This window comes from Rousettus aegyptiacus, unplaced genomic scaffold (assembly GCF_014176215.1).
Source record: "Rousettus aegyptiacus isolate mRouAeg1 unplaced genomic scaffold, mRouAeg1.p scaffold_m13_p_8, whole genome shotgun sequence".
NCBI classification, from domain to species: Eukaryota; Metazoa; Chordata; class Mammalia; order Chiroptera; family Pteropodidae; genus Rousettus; species Rousettus aegyptiacus.
The window spans coordinates 14,120,959-14,145,640 of NW_023416311.1; the positions used below are offsets into that span (position 1 = coordinate 14,120,959).

Consider the following 24,682-nt stretch of genomic DNA (forward strand, 5'->3'; position numbering starts at 1 on the left):
GGGTTGCCTTTAGCCCTGCCCCAGCAATGGGCAAATCCCCAAAGTGCAAAACAGAATGTGACCAATTAAAGTCTATTTATTTGTTTGTAATGAGACAACACCACAATCCATTCAACACTGGGCTGGACACTGCCGTGATTGGGGCAGGGAGGAAGGGGCAGGGCAAGGCCTCAGCTAATTGTGAATGTCCAAGGCAGAACCTTCTGGAAGCCTCTTACCTTACCCAAAAGGGCAGAAATAAAAACCACATGATCACTGTTGATTCAGATTAGAGAACACTGAGCTAAGCCTCAGCTCGAGGCCAACATCAGCGCAGACTGGGGGACCAGTTAGCGTGTGAGGCGGCAAGGGAGGAGAAATGTTTTTCCCACCTGGGCTCGCCTTCAACTGGAGGACTCCTTTCCCCCACCACAAGGCCAGACGAGCCCCTGGGGCTGGGAGTTCTGAGGGAGGGAAGGACGCCAGTCCTCAAGGACACCCTCTGCCTGACTGTTCCCTTCTCCTCCCACTCAGGCTGGTGCATTGTGACAATGGCTACATGACACTGCAGTAATGCTGGGCATGCCTCCACTATACTCTGGAGGGCAGCGCAGACAGTAAGCAGCTTTGGGGAACGGGGGTGGAGATGCCAGAAGCAAGTGGTGTCCGCACGCACGCTTCTTGGCACTGACACAGCTTCTGTCTCTGTCCCGAGGATGAGGGACCACAAGGCACGTGACTGCCACCAGCCCCAAAGGCCAGGTCCCATGGTATCAACACAACGCTCAGCTTCTTCCTGCTTGCATCTGGTCAGGCCTTGGAGCTGCAACTCACGGGACTGGGGGGTTAAGGGAGAGGACCCCCAGGACCCTTACCAGAACCTAACCCTAAGCCTTGCTCCCTGCAGCAGTTCAGCTGAATGGTGCATCCACCCCTGATGGGCAGTTCCATGCTTTCTGGGACAGATGGACTGCCAGCAGAGGAAACCTTATTGTCACCTGACTGCCCATGTCAGAGAGCTATGCCCTAGAGCTTGTGCTTGGGTGAAGGGCCTTTCCTGCTCTGCCTGCCACTTGTGGGAGGTGGGGGCTGCTCTCCATCCTCCAGGTTTCTGCAGGCTGATTCTGGACAAGGGTCTGACATTCCCTTTATTTCACCCTCTCATTGATCTGGGGTTCCTGTGTCTTTAGAGTCAAGTCTGTCCATAACACTTGGGTTCCTCCCTCCCAGAAGTTCATTCTGGCTTGGAGGAAGGAGGAGCTGGAAGAAACAGGCAGTGGAGGGAAAAGAGGCCAGTGAGGAGGCGCAGGGAAGGAAGCCCCTTCCTGCCCCCTTACTCCTGGGGCAGCAGAAGAAACAAACCACAGTGAACGCTGCCACACGTCAGCTGGCCCATGGGGCTGGTGCATTCACACAAGGGCCAGGCCAGGGCATGGGGCAGAGGTTTCCAGAGTGGGAAGAAGGGCTGGAGGAGCCTGTGGGAAAGAGAAGAGGGGAGCAGGGGTGAAAAACTGCAGAAATGCTTTGCCCCACCCTGTGTGTCTGGCCTAGGAGCCCATAGCTGACCATGGGCACCCTTAAAGCATGAGTCCTTCTCCAGGTCCAGAATCCCTTCCAGTGACCGCCCTAGGCTTCTCTCAGCCCTAGCACCAATCAAGGCACTGGGGGTGCCAGACCAGGTGGCCACTGAGTACACTGTGTGAGCTTGGCTCAAGACACCAAATCTACTCTGAGCCATGTCCATGCATAAAGCAGTGGACTGTGGAGTCCCCATGACCCTGTCTAGCTCTGATATTTTCTGAGGTCTGAGAGAGACACTCCCCATGGCACTCATGGAGCTCATAAGTGTCCATATCTGAGCAGAGCTCTTAGTCTACAAGGTGCCCAACCCGGGGAGCTTCACTGTGAGCTGACGATGCCACTGGCATTAAAGCTGATGTCTAAACAGGATCTTTGGAAGCATGCCTGAGACAGCAGCTCCAGAAGCCCCTCGGAAGGTGGCTGAGTGGCTCAGGGTGGGGGGAGGAGGGGCTTGATCTTTTGGTAACTTTTTCATTGTTTAATCATTTGAATGCATTATTTTTTAAAAAGTAGTTCGGGAAGTGAAACGATGAAGTTCTGGCCAGGGGCTCAAGGATTCTCTGCTTTCCTTCAAGTTTCCAAGAGTTGGTTAGGAACTACCTTGTCCTTGGCAGAGCAGGTGCCCGTCTAAGCCCTTCTGTTTTCACTGTTGAAGAGCCAGACCCTCCATTTCTCAGGACCGTCATCCCACTCTGTTCTGCTGCCCTCTTCCCACTGTTTGCTCTGGCGTACCTGTCAAAGACCAGGCACGCCTGCCCCACAACACTCTGCTCCCGAGCCTGGGTAGCACCGGGCCTGCAGCTGGGACAGGCTGATGGGCCAGCTCCTCTGCAGAGGACAGCCGAGGTCAGATGGTCGGGAAGGCAGACTCCACAGGGCGCCAAGGGGTGGAACCTATTGGAGGCTGCCTGGCTGGCATCACATGGTCCGGCTGTACTCGATGCCACCCTTGGTGGAGATGCTGGACCATGGCAGGAAGCTGCAGAGCAGGCTGTGGGCCTGGCGGTAGATTCTGTGTGGGATAGAGCAGGGGCTCAGGTTTGCTAGAGCAGAGCCCAAGTGCTGGATGTAGTCCGTGGGGCTCTGTTAAGGAAGACTCTGATTTGTTTCACCCGCCCACACACCGCTGGGCAGGCGCTGTGAGCAGAGGTCTGCAGGCAACCTGTAGGACTGCATGCAGACAGCATGCCATGCTCGTGGAAGGCCAACAGCCCGCTCCGCCTCTGCAGAGTGCTGGAAAGCCTCCTTAGATGGAGGGGTCACCACTGTGCAAAATAACAAAGGGAAGCACGTGGGTATAAGAGGACTTTCCAGGTGAGGCCTCGGGTACATGGACACACAGACTAAGGCTGACCAACAAAAATGGGTGCTGAAGGAAGGGGTCTGGCAGAACAGCAAGTGTTCCTGTTCCTCCCTCTACTCTCAATCCTTAGAGGAGCAGAGCCTTGTCTCTGTGACACACAGGGGTCAACAGTGCTGAATATTGAGACACCACAGAGATCCTTGTTCACATGAGCTTGGAGCTCTGTGGGCTCTTGGGCTACCTTTCCCTTTCCAGTTTATTTCCTAATGAAATGGATAAATCCCAGACTCATTCGTTTAATTTCTCTTTACACACACAAATAGCCTATGACTATTAAGAAGTCTCCTGACCTCCCTACCTATCAAGGCCAGAGAGAGTTAAAGAGGAGGGAGCAGAAAAGAGACAGGTCCCCAGGTCACATACTCCACATTCCAGTAAGGAAGGTTTAAACCTAAGTGTTCGAAATAGCAAACAACTCTTTTCATTTCACTTGTTTGTTTTCTCTCCTGCCAGCACACAGGTCCCATGAAGGCATGGGCTTTTGTTTGTTTTGTTCACTATTGTAGTCCCCACACACCAGGAATAGGAGGCTCTCAACCAATACTTATTGGATAAATGGGCGGATGTTTGGACAGATTTTGGGCCAGGAGGATTAAAACCCACTCCTTATACTGGGCTGAGGTCTGGGGAACACCAAGTACCAGAACACATCTGCTTCCTTGGTATCTGCAACCAAACCATCATTTCCCAATACATGCAGACCAGATATACCCACGCCTCCATCAACCTGATGGGGGGAAAAACACATCCTGTGAGCTTGGCCTCATGAATTGTCATCTGAAGGCAACCACAGCTCCAGCTGGAGCAAGGACTTGCTAGGAAGCCACAGTCCCTCACTCCTGAGAAAAAAAGGATATAGAATGGTCCAGGGAGGGTGGCCGCCATTGATGTAGAGGACGTAGGTGAAACCATCTTTGAGGACCCCACGGATGGAATAATAGTAGGGGAGATAGTGGTGCTGCTTAAAGTCTCTGTTTTCGTAAAAGTTTATTGCTGTGTTGTTGGTGGTGAGGACGTGCAGGTAGATGGCTTTGCAGTGGTCTTGGGCGGTAGTGGATATGTGATCCTTTAAACTCTCAAGTAAAAGTGAACCTGCGGGCAAAGAGGCGACAGTCACGCATGGCAAGGAGGTGAGGAGGAAGCATGAGGCAGATGAGGAAGTGACTTTTGAAGAGATCTCTACAGATCTTTCTGCCACTGTATCAAAGACCAACCTCCTGTAACTACCCACAGCCAGATGTCCCTAAAATCCCACAGCTAGATGGGGCCTGTTAGCTGTAGACCACCAGGTGTCCAGGACCACAGATAGGGGATGCAGAGTTGCCTCCCAGGGGCTGGACCCACAGCAGAAACTCATTAACCTTTCAGACAACAAATGTGTAAACCTGAGCCCAGGAAAATGTGGAATGGGCAGGCGTGGGTTACAATGAAGACTGCCATTTGCTGGCTCTGTGGCCAAGTGGGACGGGAATTTTGAAATTTACAGGTGACACAGTGCCTTGGATGTGATGGGCATCTGATACACGGCAGCTAGAACTTTTTTTCAATTATATTTTCTATTCTTAAGAATACCTTGTGACCAGACATAAGCTGCATGCGTGCTGGCAGGCATGGTAAGAAGTACCCATTCTCTAATGAGGGCATTTGGGAGCTATTAATAATCTGATCTCGTCAGATTTGGGAACAAAGCCATAGCAGAAAGACCTGGTGATGTGTAGAAAGAGCATGGGGTGAAGGTCAGTGGGGGCGGGGGCAGGAGGTCTTTTGGGAAGAGAGAAGGAAGGTCTGACTCAAGACTAAGGGAGGAAGGGTAGAGGAGAGACTGGGGGATACTGATGGTTGAGAATCATCAGGATATGGGAAATGATTGGACATGGGTGGGAGGGTGTATGTACCAGGAACCATGAGCTCAGCTGCCCCTTACCTATGCCGTGCTTTCTGAATTCCTTCACTACTCCAAGGCTTAGAATGTATGCAACTTGTGTGTCAACAGAGAAGTTGGAGGCTAGAATATCTCCATCCTAAAGAAAGAGTCAGAAATAAAGTCAGGTTTGCAGTCAAGGTGCTCGGTCCCACTGCAAAACACATCTCATGTGCCCACTCCCCTGGTCACAACACCTATGGGGATACGGGGCCAGGGAATAGAACAGAGGGTAATGAAGAGTCACCATTACCCCATGAAAGCAAGAAGGTATGGGCCCTTCTGCTAAAAACTGCTAAAATAAGAACACTCACAAAAAGTCACTTCTCTTTGAGATAGGTGGTAGACCAGACAAGGAAGGACGATGACACAAACAGATGAAGCTATGGCAGTGAAAAGGAAACAACTGTGCTACATGGGCACTTAGCAGTACTCAAATATGTCAGTTGACACACCAAAACACCAAACAGCGGGATAAACACAAAGTTTGAAAGATTTGATTAAAGGATCCTCTACTGTCCTCAGGAGGTCTTGGAGTAAAGAGGGTGGAGAGTTTGGATGGCCCCTCTGCTGTCCCTGCCAGGCAGAGTGACATGCCATGGCCTGCCAACCCCCCGTGCTCCAGACATGGAGTCCTGCACTGGGAGAGTTGTGAATTCGACCACCATGAGGTCCTGATGTTCTTCCACCTCATAAAGAAAGCTATGCGGATTCTCCTCCATTGAAAGGATGCTTGGCGACTTGGCTCCTGTGTGGCTCCTGTGTGCTGGGCGTGGGTCAGCTTATCCCTGTCCCTGCTCCCCACTCTCCTGGCCTGGGTCCCAGCACTCCGCACCACAGCTAAGCTGGACACAGGCGAACTTGCCGATCAGTCTCAGCGAGCCAAGCAACCTTACTGCTCTCGTTACTTGAAGCCCATGGAAGGGTCAGGGAGGTGAGGTGGGCACTTTGTTCCCTGGCTGATGTCTTCTAACAGGCCCTGCTTCCTTTCTCCAGTGCTGAATTCATTCAGCCTCTCAGCAGAGCCTGAGAAAGGATCAGAACATAAAGGCTCCCTCTCCTGACACCCGTGGAGCAAAAGGAAAGGGTCCCCATCTCTGTCCTCAAGTCACTGGCAGCAAGCAGGAAGAGTTGCTTGAAGGGGACTTCAGGGAACAAGCTTTGTGGAGTGGGGTGGGGAGGTGGACAGGAGGGAGAGTTTGTCCCAGATTAGAAGAAAGATCAAAATGATACTGATGTTTGCTGAAAACATCAATATTTCTTTCTTTTTTGCTTTACTTTAGCACTGATAAATGGAAGAAAAAAAACTCAGAAGGAAGCTAGGACAGAAAAATTACTCTTAAAAGAAACAAACTTTGCAAAATCTAATTATGGGCAAATTAGGGGAGACTCGAGTGGGTCAAGTCTTTAAAAGGGAGAGACATCCTTTTTGCACTTTTAAAGAAATAGCCTTAAGCAAAAAACATAGAACAAGATGCCAATTGTCGGTGGCTTTTTTCCCCCTCCCTGGAGTAAATAACCATGTGGTAAATGCTACTAAGTCTCTAAAATGACCAAAATTATTAGGCAGAATCCTGACCCAAGTCAACCACATGGAACAATGTATTTGTGTCCATGGCCTTGCATTTTACATTTTGAGTGAGGCTTGCTAACAAAGACTCTCAGGGGTTCTTAGACAGATAGATCTTGGAGGAGTCTATGAAGTTGAATGAAAAGAAATTATTTTTATTTTCACTAACTTCTAACTGAAACTTAGCATTTCCTTCAACAAACTACAGCAGTGCTAGCAGTTTCTGTGACATGGCAACCAATACAAATCGCAGTCCCTTACAACTCCGCGTATTTTCAGTGAACCATTTCTGTCCCTCCCAACTTCAAAATGACAGTTGTTAGAAGCCTGTGGTTAGGACTTGCTATTTAATGCACACATGGCTGCATCACATACAAACAGAAAGAAACCAATGGCGTATGAATCTCATACATGGTCTGGCCTCTTAAAGAGAAACGGCCACAGAGCAGGCAGTGGATTCTGTCACAAGGCCCCGCAGCCCCATCACTGCCGACACGCTTACCTCCTTGTGTATCTTGGTCCTACTTTTTATTTCAGCTACTATCATTCCCACGATGGCACCCCTGTAGGTCGCAGCAAGGGAAAAGAACTTCTTGTTGGAGGTGATATCACGATACCATGAGTCTGGGTACCTGAGGAGAACAAACTTAGGTGAACCTGCCAAAGGTCAAGTCCAACAACGTCCTGCTTAACACAGACAGTGGACCCGCAAGGGACTCGAGGCTGCTCTCTCCACTGCTCCAGGGTTGGTAAGGAGCCTGTCCACCACTCAATCTCTACCACTAAAGTGTATCATTCTCAGTGAATCACCTTCTTAAAGCGGTAATCAGGTCAGAGAAGACTGGAAATTTCTGAAGAGAAAATAATTTTACAAAATGTAGAGATGAAAGGGGGGAAAAAACCTCCTATGATACTGTCTCTGCAAGAGCTGTGCCTAGACAGGCAGCTGATGATCCTTGGTAGCCCAATGGGAGCAGGGAAGAGAACAATTCATGCAAAGCCCTGGGATGCAGTGATGAAAAACAGATTATTCAGCCCTGGTCAAGGAGACCTGTTGAGAGGGAAAAGGTTCCTGGGGCTTTGTGGGTCTATGGGTTTGTTTAACTTGGGACATAACAGGTCAGCCCAGCTGCCTTTTTTTGAGACCAAAAGCTGGAGAAGGGTGCTGGACCCTTGTGGTGACACAGTGGGGATGCTCCACAGAAGCAAGTGACCACCAACCAGAAGGCTCTATTGGGCCAGAAGAGGAAAGTGAATGGGGTGTAGTGGGTTCACTGGGCATCACACAAGCTTCTCAACTGGTCACACTACTCTTTTCTTACCCCAGGGGTGCTCTGTTGGCCTGGTGGGGCAGCCAGGACATGGAGCTGCCAGCACACAACCCAAAGGGACAGCAGTTCACTCTCAGTCTTTGGAAGCTGAGGCCTCAGGCCTAGGAAGCTGCAAGCAGAGGCAGGCCAGCAGGCCAGAGCACCTGGGGAAGCCCAGAGGCCACAGCCCAGTGTGGCTCCAGCCTGGCCCAAGTGGCCCTTGGCAGGGTCAAATCTACATATTTACTGGATTACCTTCCAGCAGTACAACTGCTGGGCTGAAGAAGAGTTTACATTTTAACCCAAGAAGCCACTGCTAGCCCACATCCCCAGAAAGCTGTCATAATTCATACTCCCATCAGAGATGTAAAGGGCACCCCTTCTCTCTCTTCCTACCTGTAGTGGGTAAAATCTGAAGTTAAGACTCATGGAAATATGATGTTTTTGGCAAGATCTTGTTTATTTTCAATTTTTAGAAGTTTAAACCTATTTTTCACATGACAAAAGCTCTATGTGTATACTACAAAAATAGAAAGGAAATATAGACAAGCAAAATCAGACGAACTTGTATATACTGATAAACTATGTACCCAAACTACCAAAAACACTGTTAAATGGTACATATCTTTATAAGCTTTTACCTTGTGCATGCTTTTAAGTGAAAGTGAAATTGTGATACACACTATTTTCTAGTCTGCTTTTTTCATTTAATATCTAGTAAAACAAATCTCCTTGTCAACAAATATATGTCAATGATAGATATTTATCTAATACTGCATTTTTGTATGCACATACCCTAATGTATATAACCAGTTTCTTACTCTTAAAAAGATACTTAAGTTGCTTCTCAATTTCCTGAATTATAAATAGCACTGCATTGAACATCTTTGTAATTATTTTCTCAGCAAAGCCCTTTTGGTGACTCTTTAAGGAATATAGTGAAGTGGATAGGGCCCAATGGCCATCACAGAGCAGGGCATGAGATTCACCAACAGGCAAGGCGACTCAGGGATACCAGAGCACCTCCAGGCCATCCTTACCTTCACACAAGCTTGCCAGCTTCAGCACTGAAAATCAGTGTGCATTCCCCTCATCGGTTTCCCAAACACCCCTCCAATCTGCAACTGGGGGCAGTGGGTGCTGCTCAACTTACTCGATGGGGAACCAGTCGCCACACAGATGTTTCACGGTGTCTATGTCATCATGGCAGAGGAGACGCAAGCTGACCTCGCTGAGGGCGCTGGATGGCACCACCTCTGTCATTCACACCTGTAGGGAGGGAGGTAGCATTAGGAGGGTGGCCAAATTACCTCACCAGCCCAGTGAACCCACCACACCCCATTCACTTCCCTCTTCTCCCCCAAACCTGTAAGGTAGGAAAAACAGGAAGACTAATGCTATCCCCCAGGGATGGCAGTCCCCTTAGTAACTGCATGTTACATTTCTATCCCTCACAATAATCCCCTGCACCAGGTGTCACGGTTGCCCCCATTTTGCAGACAAGGAAAACAAGGCTCAGGAAGGGCTTACAAGATGGGGACCCAGGTTCCCCTTGCTGTTCATGGGGGATGCCGAGCCCCAGAGGGCGGCCTGTCTCTAGTAAGTTTTCTCTCCTTCCTCTTGGCCCCTCTGAGCTGCCTCCTGAGTGCCACTCCCTTCCGGCCAGTCTCCTATCTCCCTCATGTCACTGTTTCTCCACGACATAATGCACATGGTCCCGCCAGCCTGATTTCTCCTGACCTAGGCCAGTGGCTGCCAATGTGGCTCAGCAGCCCAGGCCTTGGTCTCCTTCAGAACAGCTGGGGCAGGGCCCAGTGACCTGCTGAACTTCCAGGAGAAGTGGTACTTGCTGGATGGCTCATTTCTTCTCTCCTATCCAGCAGATAAAGGCTTGTGAGCAGGAAAAAAAGAGACTTTATGAAACACTGGAAGTTCAAATCAGGGATCAGGAGATGCCGACAACTATTTTGAATCAGGAAACTACATACAGTCCAGGTTACAGATGGAGCAGCTGCCCTCGATCCAGTTAAAGGAAGGCAGGAAGCAAGGACAAGTGCTGGAATGACAAAGGGGAATACAGGAGCCTTTTCTCCTTACATTGAAAGCTGGTAACGAAAGGCAAAGGATAATGCATTTACCCCATCTTTTTTAGGAGGAACTGTGCAGTTCAGTTCATCCTTGATGGCTGAGGAAAAATTCTTTCTATAGAAGAACGACAGCCAATAAAAGAAAAAATGAGAGAAATGGTAAGTCTCCACTTTGGAACAACTGATGGAAATAACCTAGACAAGCAAGATTCCGCAAAAGCTTTTAACTCTCCACTGGAGGGTGTTGGGGAGCAGGTGTGGAGCATGGAGGCAAAGTACCTTCACTTCCAGGACTTACTGATCACCCAGGAAAAGCCTAACCTTTCAACCTCAAGATCCTACAGTAATACTCCCTCAGTGATGGAGGCTAGCCTCTCTGATCAGTGCCATGCTTGAGAAATCCACGAAGCCCTCAGATTCCTACCTAAAATGCTGGGCCTGAAGCTAATTTGTGCCTCCAGACCTAACTTCACAACCATAGATTACATCTGGCACACAGACAAGTTCAACAGTCAAACACACAGAATAGTGACCTTCTGTAAGAAGACTAGCCTGATCTCTTCAAAGAGTAAGTATAGTTAAAAAAAATTAAAGCAGACTAAAAGAGACAAGGAGATCTACAACCAAATATGTGATGTGTAAACTCCTACCAGAAAAAATAAAAGTCAAAACAATATTTTGTGGAAATTTAATTATGGGTGGGATAGCAGATATGAAATTATTAACTATCTTAGAGGTGAAAGGTATAGTGGTTATGTGGAAAGTCTTAGGATGCTGAAATATTTTGGAGTGAAGCATCAAGAGGTCTAAAACTAACTTTAAATAGTCCAAAAAATGTTCAGCTATTAGGAAGCGAATATAGCAAAATATTATTAACTGCTGAATCTGGGTGGCAGGTAAGATATATTAGAGGAACTTACTGTTCATACATTAAATTTTTCTACTATGCATTTGAAATTTTAAATAATAAACGTTGTGGTTGGGGGCCCTAAAGGTAAGTTTTTACTTGCTTAAACTTACTTTGGAAACTACAGCTCTGTGACTGGGTACCACAATAGTCCAGTTGATGCCCAAAGGTCAAAGGACCAGATAGTTTGTCCTTACTGTTCAGCAAGCCCGAATGAAGTGCCCTTGGCAATTCGTCAAGGTCACCTGCTTCCCTGACCCCTACTTGTGCCTGATTCTCCCAAGACTTTGGGCATTACTGTGAGGGTCACCAGGAAGGCCATGTTCTGACTTGCCATCTGTCAGCAGCTGAAATCTAACCTGAAGCTTGACAACAGGGAGTGGGGGCAGCCGTTCAGCCTCTGAGCCCTGGACACAACCCTGGCTTAGCTCCTTTGAGGGCTAGCCATGGGCTGGTACTCCTCCCCTGCCGCCTCCCCCCACCCCCTGCCAAGACCAAGTGCTGCTGGGCAGTCAGGCTGAGAGCAGAAGCTGTTCAAGCTGGGTAATGACAGGTCTGCTGCTGTGCCCCCTTCATGGCACCAGCCAGCCTAAGGGGGACCATCTTGGGTGGGGGCTTTAGAGATCAGGTCCGCAGGTCACATCACCGTCACCTTGGTGACCTTGAAGCAGACATATGGGGTGGGTGGGGAGGCAAGAGGAGGCGGAAGTACTGCAGGAACTGTATGGCTGGGACTACCTCAGGTTCCGTATTTCTAGAACACACCAGACTTCACCCAAGGGGGAGGACTGTGCTACCTTCACATGACCTTCTGCACAGCATGACTTAAGAGCTGAAATGAGAAGGGATCTGCTTTCACTTGCTTTCTCTGTTTTCAGCCAGTGCTGCACACTGCCCACATGACGTCTGCAAGGCGGGGCCCCTCCTGTGACACTGCTGGCAGCACCAACCGCCATCCCCTGGCCTGCATTCCAAGGGGCTCTGAGAGGGATGAAACAGAGCTCTTCAAGACAAGAAATGGGTGTGTTCCTGCCTGAGGCCTAGTGGATCCAGAGAGGTCCTGGGTCAGGAAGAAGCTGAGGTACCACATGCACCTTTAGAAAGGAGCAGTGCCCTTACCAGGCACCCTCCTAGAGAAGACTAGTCACTTAGAAGGGGAAAGGGCTCGTTTCTGGATGCACGATCTTGACAGAACCTCTGAGAGCTGAGCTGACCCAGACAAGTCTCTCTCCGGGCAGGGATAACAAAACAAGGGACACAGGCCATCTCAAAAGTTAGCATGAGAGGCTTATTGAGAAAGGGCAGGCCACAGCTGCTGGGCTGGGCTTATTTGAGTTCTCAGTTCCAAACACAAAACAAAACCAAAACACCAACCAAACAACAAAAAATACCCCCAAACTTGGCAAATCTGAGCTTCCCAGGTCACCTGTTTTTTTCTTTTCACTGAAATGTACCTTCAGAAACCAAGACGCTGCTTGGTCTGGTGTCTTGTAAACAGCTTGATTATCTGGTTCCCATGCAGCAGTGCTGTTCCAGTGCTCAGCACCCCGTTCCACAGCTACTGCTTCAGCCCCCTGCCCTGAAGGTGCCCTGGATTTCTGGTGAGTGTGGCTGGCTACTTCTTGGGAAATGGACTGGTCAACCAAAAATGGCAACTCCTGAGTTTTATGAGTCATCCCTGTCTAAAATACATCCTAGCAGTCACTGGCTAGGATGCAACTCCCCAGTCGTTCTGGGTAAAAGGCCGTTTCACTCCACAGAACATGACTGTACAGTTCAACGGGTCCACCCACCAAAGGCAGGATGGAGCCCAGCACATCACATTCCCCACTACAAAGCACTACTTCCCTGGAGGTTTCTGCATAACCCCTACTACGTGGGCGACTCTCTCTTCCTCGACAAAGGCAGCAGATACCACAAACAAACAAACAAACAAAAACTCTCTGAAAGCAGCAACTCAAGGTGTTGTTAACATTGTTAAGTATGAGACTATTGTGGTTATACAGAAAATGTCTGTATTCCTTAAGAGATGCACACTGGATATATAAGGGTAAAATGACAGAATGTTCTGGAATTTAATTCAATTGGAGCAAAATGGCAGGCAAAACGTTAATAACTGTTGAATTGGATGGGTACTCCAAGTGGATGTTTGAAAAAGTTCCTAATTAAAATTAACCAATAACCAACCAAACTTCTACACAGAGGCTGTTTCAGATATGGACAGCAGGTTTTCCAAGGGACTAATTTAAAAGCCTCCTGGGAAGAGCAAGTTCTCAGCAAATCGTGGCTGGCTCACTGCCAGGCACTCTGCCTCCCAGGTGGGTCAGACACCTGGTTCAGAGTGCTGTGAGGGCAGGGAACACTGCTTAGGTGCCACCAATGTTAACCAACCTTCGAACTCCACTGAGGTTTTAAAGAGTGATAGTGTAGACACTCACTGTGTAGTTCAGGGACTGTTTTAAGAGCGATACTCAAAGCTGCCCAAGACGCTAGGTACCAACGAAAGGGCCAGTTTTGGGCAACACCCTTCCTTTTCCTTCAGGACCAAGAAAAGTGGGAAAGGCAGGAAGCCCCTCCTAAAACCTTCAGTCTTTGGGACAAACTCAACAACCCTACATTATCCCAGGCCAAGGCCAAGGCCTATCCCTTAGTGCAGTCTTTCCAGAGAAGGTTCCTGAGCCAAGGCCCTCCTCTCCCCACTGCAACCACTTCTAAGGAATATTCTGGAGAACAAACCCAAATTACCTCAACCACCTGACTAATCTTCATGGCCAAACAAGATGACCGATAAAAATACTGCTCAACACCCCAGTGAGGACACAATCCCTGCTCTAAATTGAGCAAGGGAGTACAAGTGGGAATCCACTACAGGTTCACCAAAAACCAGCCCTCGTGTGGAAGCAATCGAATGTGTATCAATGGATGACTGGACCCATAAACTGTAGTCTAATCATGTAGTGGATATTTAGTACTAACAAGTGCTACAGTGTGGATGAACATTGAAAATATGAGGCTAAATGAGATAGTCACAAAAGGCCATATATCCTACGATCCCATTTATATGAAATGTCCAAAATTGGCAAATTCATAGAGACAGACAGTAGATCAGTGGCTGTCTATGGTTGGGAGGATTGGAAGGTGATGGTTAAGAGTGTGCGGTTTCTTTCAGGAGTGGTCAAAGCGTCCTGAAATTAAATATGGTGATATATGCACAGCTCTGCGAATACACTAAAAACACTAAATAGTACACTTTGAACAGGTGAACTGTATGGCGTGTGAATTACATCCCCTAATAAAGCTGTTAAAAACAGCTTTAATGAAAAAAAAAAAACACCCTAATTCTGAGAGGGAAGATTCTTTTACGAGAAAATGGATAAAAAAAGATTTTTTTTGGAGGAAGTCACGGTAGACTGTAGAAAGAATAAGAAGCTTTCTAGCCTACAAATCAAAATGTAGGGACCCACGTTGGTGCCCCAAGGTAGGGCTCCTTCAATAGAGCTGGCTCAGACCCCACCTCCTGGGGACCTGGCTGTTAGCCAGGCCCACTAGGGTGGCGTTGAGGGTGCTCTGGGGAAGACGAGGCTAAAATTCAGGGATCCTGGTGGGAGATACAAACTCACAGAGAAGAGGAAGAGCCACCTGCCAAGGCTGGCCTGGTAGCTTCCTCTAGATTTGGGCCAATTTTAATATTTCATATTCAAAGGAAAAAAAAAAAAAACAACCTGTCATTGGCTTGGAGCACGTAAGACTTGACCAAGTTATCAAGTCTCAACAAACATGTGTGTGTTGTCCATGAGTTTTCATGGGGTGGCTAGATGATTTTGAAAAAGAAGAAATCACATTCAGATTTCCCCAAGCTGGGAAATCAACACAAACCAGAGATCACTGAATGAATCTCAAATCAACTTTCAGCCCCAATGTGCCAGGAAACTCCAAACTGTCTATTCCCTGGAAAAGTGGCTCCAGTGGTTCGTCTGGGGCTTGACAAGCTCAAGCCAGCCACAGAAACAGGGTGATATGACTGACTGCCCTCATCACCCTCCACAGAGCTTCAGGTTTCTCATCAGTTGTGCCTTACTGTTTTCTTAATCAACTGCAAATGTGCTCTGAGCTCTCATGGAAAGGAGCTGCAGGACAGGATGCCAACAGCTCAGTCTCAGCAGTCACTTCACCACAGCTGGCAGGACAAGTGCAGGCATCTGCCAAAAGCAGCTGGCGAGCCTGGCAGGATCTGGATAGCCACAGGTAGACCTGAGGCACCTGAGGAGCTAGAGCTGCTGACCAGCAAGTGCTAGGATGCAAGGCCTTGACCTCTATAGTTGCCTGTGGCAGAGGACTGACTGCAAAGAGGCTGGGGGTGGGACGCTTCCTAAAGGGATGGAAATGTTCTATATGTTAATGGTGGTAGTTACACACACAAAAACACATACACCCACATGTTAAAACTTATTGGGTGTATTTTCTTATATTACACTTTAATTACGTTGATTTTAAAAGATTAAAAAAACACTCTACATTGATGTTTGACAACGAAAGGAGAGATCCATAATAAATGAGTGTCTCTTCTGTCTTGGAATTTATGAAGTAAAGAGGCACTATTTGTTCCCTGTTCAACTTTTAAGAAAAACACTGGGCTCCAAGACACACAGCTATTTATAGAGTCTCACAACCCTATAAAAGTACTTTCATGTTTTCAAAGTCCAGTTCTTTAGATGCTTTGATTTAAAAATAGAAACACATCACATTTAACTAAGGGAGAAAGCAGCATAATATAGTGCCTAAACTGTCCCAGCCCAACTAACAGGGTGGAGAAGGGGACAGGAAGGCACGGGAAAAGGAGAATTTGGCATGTGTATGCTGTCGAGAGGAAAGAATGTTGCCAGAGAAGGCAAGTTAAGAGATGGTGGCAATGCAGGCTGCTATAGCCAAGTGGTTGGTCCACTGCTGAGGGAGTGGGCCGGCGGACCCAGATCCGGCCCACTGGGGACACTGCTTATCCATATGGAACCTTCTACCATGTACTGATCTACTGCTATGGGCTACCCTTGGGGCTCTAGGGACAAGAATTCTGAGACTCAGTAGAGAACAGGTACCAATGGGCAAGGCCAGAGCTCTCTGTTCCATTCTGAGCCCGGGGGTGCTGGTGGTATAGGCTCCGAAGCCACAGATGTATTTCCCGACAAACACAATGATGCATCTATATTACAACTGCAGGGATGTAATTACAGGAGAAGACAAAATTCATTTGTGTTTTTAAGTTAAAACATGAAGCTGCAAAGGTCAGGCTTGTAGTGAGAGTTCTTCCCTGGGTTTCCTGGGTCTGTGTCCTGTCCTTGGCCTTTACAAGGTGAGTGAGTAGATCAATTCAAGGAGGGGCAGAAGCCAGATTCTCCAAGACCCAAATGAAGGGCTTGCTGACTCACCTCTTGGTCTTTTCTTTCTCCTTCCCCAAACCTCACCTTCCTGAGGCTATGAGCCTCATCTTCCTTCTGTGCTGAAATGACCTCTTTGGTCCCTATACCAAAGGCTACTTTTCCCTGAGGACTCTATGGTAGCTGGAAAGGGGTGGTGTCTGGATATCTGGGTATTCCCTAACTCATGATACTTCCCAAGTACTTTTCTGTGGGCTTGGTCAGAGGGACAGAGTGACAGCAGAAGAATGGCTTCCAAGATATCCCCCACAGTCTTTAGCAGCATTTTCCATTCCCCTGCCAAGTGCCAGAGGTTCAGACTCTGAGGGCTCAGAATGGAATTGTTCCAGTTTCTGGAGGGGATTCTCTGGTACTACCATGATACCAAGGGGCCCTCTACTCCCATCCCAGGTAAGAAAGCCAGAAACAACCCTATTTGCTGGAGACTCCTCCCCTTTGTAGACTGGGCCCTGCTGTCCCAGGTCCACAGGGCCTCTCTCTTCTTCAAAGGCACTGCTTCTTGGTCCTAGACAAGCTACTCTTAACTTTTAAAAACCACCTTATCCTCTCAGTAGCTTAAGTAGTGCTCTGGATTCTACTCTTGACCTCAGCAGATTTCCAGTATTCAGACCAGGCCTGACCCCACTGCACCCTCCATCACCCCTAGAACCTTTTCTTCCTCCTCGTCTTTCACTTCCACTGGTTCCACAGGATCTTTCTTCCTTGCTGAGAATAGGCCAACCTCTGCTCGTGCTCTGGACACTGTGCCCTCCACATGCTCCCAGACCCTTCAAGGATGGTGTAATCACCATGACTGTAGTTCAAATCCCAGCTCTGATGTCCATTGAGACGTCTCTGTGTCCCTCTATGCTTCGGCTTTCTTATCTGTCACTGGGAAGACAAATGAGATGACCTCTTCCAAAGGGCCACCCTAATTCCTGGCCCAGCTCTACATCTCCTCCCTCCCTGGTCCAAGCACCACCTTCTCCAACATTTTTTGCACAAACTCCCCTCCAACGGGCTGTAAACACTCCATGTGCACCCTCTCTTGGATAAGTCTCCTGCCACCTTCTTTCCCTTTGATGTAAACACCTGCAATACCACATTTGTTGCCAACATCTTGCTTTATTCTTGCCCCTACCTTCTGCTCCAGTAACAACAAACCAACAGCTTCCCCTCTCTGACATCCAGCATCCCTTCTTCAAGAATCTACCTCTTCTGACTCTCTATAGCTCACGAATTGGTCGATCCCTTTCTGGAGCCCAGCTCCCTTCACCCTATGACAAAGCACCACCCTGGTCTTCCCCAGGCACTTCAAGCTTTTTTCTAAGTGAAGAACACAGGAAGATTAGCATACATTCACCCATGGCCCAAGAATTAAAGTTCACCAGGCCCTCAGGAATGTGAAATTCTGCAGACACCAGATTTATCAGCTTGAAAAATTCAACAATAAACTCCAAGCTCCTGCATTTAGGATGGAAGGTAGGGAAAATTATGCTTCCTTCCTTGTTCATCAGTAAAATGGGTCAACGGCTAAAAAAGGAGAATGAGGGAAACAGTGAGTGCTTTTAATGGCTCATCTGCTGAAGCGAACAGCTGCTGGTGGGGGCAGTGAGCTGTCTCCATGGCAGCCTGGGCTCCTTCCAAAACCTCACCGTAGGAGGAACGTGATTAATTTACAGGGTGACAAGAAACAATCAGCCAGCACTCTGGTTTCACACAATCTCCCTCTTAAAACCCAACCAATTATTCTCCAAGAGGAGCCTGTATACTCATCGCATACCATCAAATCACATCTCTTCAAGCACAAATTGATGAAACTGGAGGATTCCATATGTATGAAATTTGGAAACTGCTAAGGGAATCAATGGTGACAGAAATCAGAAAGTGGTAAAGGGAGGCACTAAGAAGGGGTGTCAGGCAACTTGCTGGGGCGATGACAATGTTCTACGTCTCCTTTAGTGGTAGTCGAATGTAAAGATCTGCTCACTTAAGAACTGAACTCTTGGCTGCATGTTAATTATACCTCAATTTTAAAATAAGATGACAACAGGTTGTTCTGGCATGGTCCCAGGTCCAGGCCTCGCTTTCTTTTAGCCCAAAGGTTCCATCACCCCCTAAATTTCATAATGAGAACCCAGCTAATCTTTCATTTACCAAAATTGAACTGAAAATCCAGGCCCTGCTCTAGGTGCTGCAGTATAGCAATGAATATAGTCAGAAACCTCTAATTATAAGGGGGTGTGCATCTAGGGGGACCAGAGTGTGTGCTTTCCTGCAGCATTACCTAAATACAGAAATGGTTTAACATTTTAACCATTTTTACGTGTGCAGGTGAGTGGCATTAAGTACATTCACACTATTGTGCAACCATCACCAATGATGGTCATCAATGACCATCATCTCCAGCACTTTTTCATCTTCCCCAACCGAAACTCTGTCTCCATTAAACATTAACTCTAGCCTCCAGCAATTATCATTTCACTTTCTGTCTGTCTCTACAAACGACGTTGGCAACTCTTTATACTTAGCGGCACCTCTTCATTAAAAATGTTTTACTTCATGTTCGCAGTAAAATGACCCAAAGCGAAGGGCATAGTCTTGAGCCATTGGCATCTATGCCACCTGCAATCCTTGATGCTCCTTTCGAAGATATTGGCCATGTCAGTTCAAGAGAATCCACTGGTTGTTCTAAGGACCTAGACCAGAGCAGCTGAGGACCAGAGGGTCTCTACACTGAATGAGGACTGGACTGTGGGCGGGCTGCCAAAGGACTGTTTGCCTTTTGTGACCCTACTAGGTCAGTGCTGGAATTGGAGAACAACGGCCCAGGTTTTGAGAGAGACAAAGATGTAGAGGAAGAACAGGTGAAAAGGAGGGAAGAACAGGACCTGGGAGTAAGAGGAGTCGTTGCACTGGAGGCCAGAGACATGAAGCCAAGAAGAGACAGATCCCGTGGACACCTTGCCTGAAAACTCAGACAAGCCTCATCTTCCTGGAATAGAAAATGAGGGCACAGATGATCCTGTGCTGCTAGCTTACAAAGAAAGACGCAGCTCAAAGTGGAGACAAGTGGGTCATGAACTGGATGGGCTGTAAGGATGGCCTGGTCAAGAAGCCCCTTTGCCTTGTGGCTTTTTAAGCTGGGATCTTTGTAGGAAGCTGTCTGACACAGCACAGTTAGAATACAATTTGTAAATTCAGATCCAGTGAGTAAATCAGTTTAGTTTAAAAACAAATCAAACAAAAAAATCACCTGTACAAACTAGATTTGGGGGGTGGGGTGGGAGGGTGGGTATCAAAGGGCAGTAAAATGTCTGTTTTTAAGTGGCATTCTTGACTTTAACACCCAAGACTAGATCCTGCCTAGGTTTCAAAACCAAGTGTTCTTCCAGAGAACTTCGATGGCTATAAGAAACTCTCACATTGTTTGGGGGGAGGGAGTGGGCAAAATAAACAGGCAGCTACTCAATTTGAAAGGAAAAAGTACAGCAACAGGTAAATCAGGTTTCAGAAAACCTGCCAGCCCACCTGCTCTTACCCCTTCAGCAAACCAGTTCTCCTAGCCTTCCTTCCCTTTTTACATCTCTCTATCCTGGGGTTTTTCTTGTTTGTTTGTTTTATAATTTTTAGTCTCTGATTCTCTGGGTTTACACTTAGGATCCTTTAGAGTTAAATAGACGTTAAATATAAAAGTGGGTCAAATTTGGTATAAATTAACACTTAATCATGAGGTTAATTTTATAACAAAACTGATTTTTGACAATTAATTCAAGCTGCCAGCATTTGCCTCTGGAGTTATGGCAGATGTCTGTGTTCCGTGCCATTCACTTTTGCATCAGAGCTTTTTATTTTTTTTTTAAACAATGAATTTGGGTTGTTTTTATTATCAGAAAAAAAGACTTTCAAGTAGTATGTAAAAATTAAGAACACGTTTTTATATTTAAAAAATTCAATGGGCTAATTTTAATTAGTCCCAACTTGGAAATTTTACAGTGTCTCTTCAAATTATAAGTAGAATGATTACCCATTTTGTCCCAAAAGAGACTCTTAGTGTCAATTTTTAAACTCCATACCCTTGGAATAGCATAACAGTTTGTGCACTGATGCCAGAAATAAACAGATTTGAGGTGTAATGAAACAAAGAAGAGATGGTTGTGGATAAAGACCCAGAACAGACTTGTAAAAATATTTTAAAGCGTTCCTGTATAATCATTAAAAAGCAATTTGGGCAGCTATATAAAATCCAACTAAAAATATTTGTTTTAAGATAACCACTTAAAAAATGTTTTAAAAAGAACATTCCTTTATATTTAGATCCAATAAATATAAAGCAAAAACTAAGAATTCCTCACTTACTCCATCCCCCATAAAAGCACAATAATGGTTGCTTGTGTTTCCTACAAGAAAACCTTTTTTTTTTTTTTTTTTTTTTAATAGGGCTTCTCTAGTAAGGGGCCTGAGGGGTCTTCTGGGATGTGGTTGTACAGGTATGTTCATGCCATGACCATTCTCAAGCAGTGTACTTTTCTGTATGTATATTTCAATGAAAAAGGTTAAAATGGGAGGCCAGAGGAGTAATAACTTGAAACTAAGAGTATAAAGAGGCGCAAATACCTGACTAGCAAGACCTTCTGAATAGTTTACAACTAGAGTCAGAAGGAGTCATCTTCCAAAGAGAAACAAGTTTGAAAAAGGTATCCAGCATCACTCTCATGAACTACAGAAGTGATGAAAATATCGTTACACTAACATATTCAAAAATGAAATTGCTCTCTTCTGTTATTTTCAAGATGGGCTCAAATTTCAATACTTTGTTGCCCAAACAGACCCTGTTTCAGGAATGCAGGAAACAAAAAAGAATCACAACTTGATTTTAAACAATAACCACTACTCAACAAGAAATAGAACTAGAAGAATTTCTGTTTCTAATGTGGTCTGTTAAAGATGACAAATACTTTTTTGGTATTCCTGTATACGCCAAGGGAACAAAGTTTTTCTCAAACACCTGTTCTGTGTCCCTTTCCACAATAACCTCCTCCTTCCTTCTTTACAACTATGAAACGGTGTTTAGAATGTTTACTTCCAGCATCAATGTACAAAATACCATGCTACTCCAAGGGCATGGGGTTTATAGGTGGCAATGAGAGTTTATTTGGGGGAAAAATGGATATTCATTCTGCTTATAATTTGAAGAAACATTAAACATTTTCCAAGTTGTCACACTCATAGCCGGTTCTTGCCATCATTATTCAGAGTGTTTGGCCCTTCGCTGAGCAGGAACTAGGTTTCAGGTAAAGAGATGGGGAGTCTAAGACGTTGACAGGATGAAATGGGAGACTGGCCCTCACTTGCTGTCACAACCCTCCACCCCTACCACCTGACCATCTCAGTTCAGAGCTGTGGTCTCCCTAGGGTGACTGTCATGTGTTCACCAGCCTCCACGGTGGGGCACTCAGGTTTCACTGAGCACTGGTTCAACTGTTTACATGAACCCCAAACCACTTCCTGTAGATAGCTCTGGCTCTCTGTTTAGAACCCTCTCCGATGACGTCACAAGCACCGAGTAGATGCCTTAGGGTTTGTAGCAGAATATGAACCCTCCTATATGCATATTGGGTTTTCAAACACATATGTTTCCCTTTAATGAGCACTGTTAGATAGTTTGGCCTCAGATAACCCTGAGCTGGTCTGCCAGTTTATTCCTATCTACAGTCATGCCAAAAAGAATATTTAGGAAAGGAGGCCTGATTCCAGAGTTAAAGACATTTACAAATAGTTGCATTTAAACTTAGCCAGAAAAAGACCCAGAAGTTCCAGCATTGTTTTGCAGGTCAGCATTTTACTTAAAAACACTGCATATGGACATAAGCAAAACCAGCTTCAATGCAGAGTCTATATACCTCAAGCTTGCTTTCTACAAACAAGGAACTGAGATGGAAAAACCATGAGGACATTGTGGATTCCTTCTAGAAGTTGTCATGGAAAGATAATGGAGACTGGAGATAAGATGTGGAGATGGAGGAGCCACCATTTAAGGGAAGATAAGCAGCCAGACACCATCTAATAAGCAGCCAGCTTTCTACTCCAATAGGAGAGCTATCTCCAACAAAGTGAGACCTCTGAACTACTTCAGCAGACAGAAGACATGCACTGCCCTGAACTCAGGCTCTGAGGAATCTTTCTACACTGTGTTTCCCGTGGCTCTGGCAATGGATGATGTGCCTTCCTGATCTAAGTACACCTCAAGCTGTGAGAAGCCAAAACTGCTACTAACAGGTACATTGAGGTTCCAAGAGTCCTAGGGGCGGAATACTCAGCCAGCAATGACAGAATCACCCTTCTCAGTTCAGATCTAAGTATTTTTTTTACCTCTCAAATCTCCAACCATCCAGGAATCTTCTTCTACCAGGGCAAGAGGCATGCCGTTGCTTAGCAACTAAAACAAATCATATCCTAAATCTGCTAGTAGGTGTGGTTAAAATAAACATGGTGACAAAGTCTCTGCAAGATACAACTGGGAGAGGCTAAAGATAGGATACAGGCAGGCCTTTTAAAAAAGTGTATTTTTTATTCTGGCCTGTTAACACCACACCATGCCCTGACTTTTGTTTCTTATTGGTTTTAACTGTCTTCATAAAAATCCAACATATCTGCAAGCTCAGTGAGGAGGAACTCCAGCAAACCAAGGCCCACAGACAAATCTCATGCACCCTGCCAATATGCACATTAATTCTGATGGGTACAAAATCCTGGAATAGGAGAGATGAAGACCTATGTGCACTGCCATGACTGATTTGTCCATTTGGAAAGATGACTTGGACTTATATTTCAGCCACCCTTGAGTTTCTTCTAGTCTTTAATCCCATCTTCTCTAACTGTGCTTAATGCAATTTAGGGACTTTCAATAGGGGTGGCGGGGAAGTCAGTAAAATATGAATTTTTCTGTTCGTTTTTGCTTTCAGACCCTTTTAATTCAATGATCTTAAAACTCCTTTCTTCCTCGCAGGCTGGTACTATTGGCCAAAGAACTTATATCACTTGTCTCTACAATACAAAGTGCTAAGGGGATTGTGGTATTTCCATAGATGACCTGGAGTAACTTTTCCGGTTCAGGCAGTTAAACATTAACTAGAGGTTTTCTGCCTTCAGTTTTCTGGTAAAACATCCACAACCACCAATGTTCTCTCCAGTTCTGATACTCCAAAGACCAACCACTCCAGGTAACACAGCGAACTACTGTGTGGGGCTATTATCCTTCCCTTCAGGACAAATGAGCAACAAAATCAAATGGCTCAAGGACGCGGCTAAGTGAAAACTGATCAATGAAACAGCCAATGTCTGCGTTTACTGCAAAGTAACTCCTTACTTCACATCAGATCCTGGGCTCTGTCACCCGATGCGCACACAAATATTTAGTTGTTAGTTGTCCAGAAAAGGTCTACAGCTTCCCTCAAAAATTTCCCAGGGGGACAAACCGCAGAAGTTAGAGTCCCTCTATTCCTCGGGAAGCGTCCAGTTCCGCGGAAGAGGTCAGAGTTAGTGTGGGTCTGCACGGCCCGTCTGTAAACTACCGGAAACGTAAAGAATTGATTTATTTTACTACAGGGGAGGGAGTAAGACGCAGGGACAACCAAGACAGAGACCCAGGCTTTCAGTTCACAGGGCAAACAAGTCGGCAAAGTAACTACAATCCGCGCAACAAGTAACCAAAAGCAGAGATGGGCCAGGCGAGGCAGGGGCAAATCGCTCAACTGTGAAAAAGCCTGGCCCTTTACCTCAAGTGAGACAAGGCGGATAGCGAGGGGCAGGTCTAAATTCCCCCAGCAACTCATCCAGGAGACCGGCACCGAGACGCCTCAGACTAAAGGGCCGAGTTCTACCTAACACTGGGAACCGCGCCCCTCCTCACCCCGCGGCCCCCTCCTCACCCCTCCTCAGCGCGAGCTCAGTGGCCGCCCTTAAACCCACGGTGAGGTCTGGGCACCAGCTGGTATGGGCCCCAGCCTCCCTCCACTGGCCCGGCCGGCTCGCGCCCCACCAAGACAGCCTCGGGGATACTGAGCCCCTGGCCAATCCTTAACTCAGCTCCCGCCCATCCCAGCCCGAACTGTTCCTCCTCCTCCCTCATGACTCCTGCCCCGAGCTGGGTTCGGCGCTTCCACCACAACCCCGAGCCTGAGGGACCCCACCTCGGGCGGGAGCCGGCGGCAGCAGACGGCGTCGTAGGGATCAGTGCATCCTGTGGTTTCAGGGAGCCGGAAGTGGGGCCGCGCGGAACCCGCAACGGAGTTATGTAACCAGTAGGGGCCGCAGCCGGGACGGAGGCGGTGGCCCACAGCACTTCCGCCTCCCGTGCCCGGCCGGCGGCCTAGGCTGCAAGCCCATTGGTCACTGACGCCCACGTGGGACGCCACGCCTCGGAGGCCGAGGGCGCCATTTTAGGAGCGGGCACGTCTCGGGCGAAGCCGGGCGGCAGAGAGGCCGAGATGCCAGTGGGGTAGTCGAGGCGCGTCTGCAGAGAGTGGGTGAAGTTCTGACTATTGGCGAAGG

At 47.1% G+C, this 24,682-nt stretch overlaps 1 protein-coding gene across 3 annotated transcripts; it reads right to left on the reverse strand.

The window, feature by feature from the left end:
- Positions 1 to 58: 58 nt before the first annotated feature.
- On the reverse strand, positions 59 to 24,475 carry NAA60 (N-alpha-acetyltransferase 60, NatF catalytic subunit). 3 transcript variants are annotated; one of them, XM_036226132.1, is made up of 6 exons: positions 24,322 to 24,475; positions 8,878 to 8,993; positions 6,917 to 7,046; positions 4,848 to 4,944; positions 2,293 to 2,572; positions 59 to 1,454 (listed from the first exon to the last, which is right to left on the reverse strand). In XM_036226132.1, exons 2-6 carry the CDS (start codon positions 8,985 to 8,987, stop codon positions 1,313 to 1,315), a joined length of 759 nt encoding a protein of 252 aa, XP_036082025.1. In that variant the 5' UTR covers positions 8,988 to 8,993; positions 24,322 to 24,475; the 3' UTR covers positions 59 to 1,312. The 3 variants fall into 3 exon arrangements, with proteins under 3 accessions (XP_036082025.1, XP_036082026.1, XP_016022062.1); XM_036226133.1 differs by lacking the exon at positions 24,322 to 24,475 and adding an exon at positions 12,173 to 19,362; XM_016166576.2 differs by lacking the exon at positions 59 to 1,454 and adding an exon at positions 3,781 to 4,015 and having other exon boundaries at positions 2,293 to 2,635.
- Between the last annotated feature and the right edge of the window lie 207 nt (positions 24,476 to 24,682).

Bases quoted from the DNA above. Each gene is read 5' to 3' on its own strand.
- NAA60 (XM_036226132.1), bottom strand. From the start codon at position 8,987: ATGACAGAGGTGGTGCCATCCAGCGCCCTCAGCGAGGTCAGCTTGCGT. The intron at 4,945-6,916 runs GTAAGCGTGTCG...CTCTTTCTTTAG, and splicing joins GGACCAAGATACACAAGGAG to GATGGAGATATTCTAGCCTC. The intron at 2,573-4,847 runs GTAAGGGGCAGC...TATCCCACACAG, and splicing joins ATTCAGAAAGCACGGCATAG to AATCTACCGCCAGGCCCACA.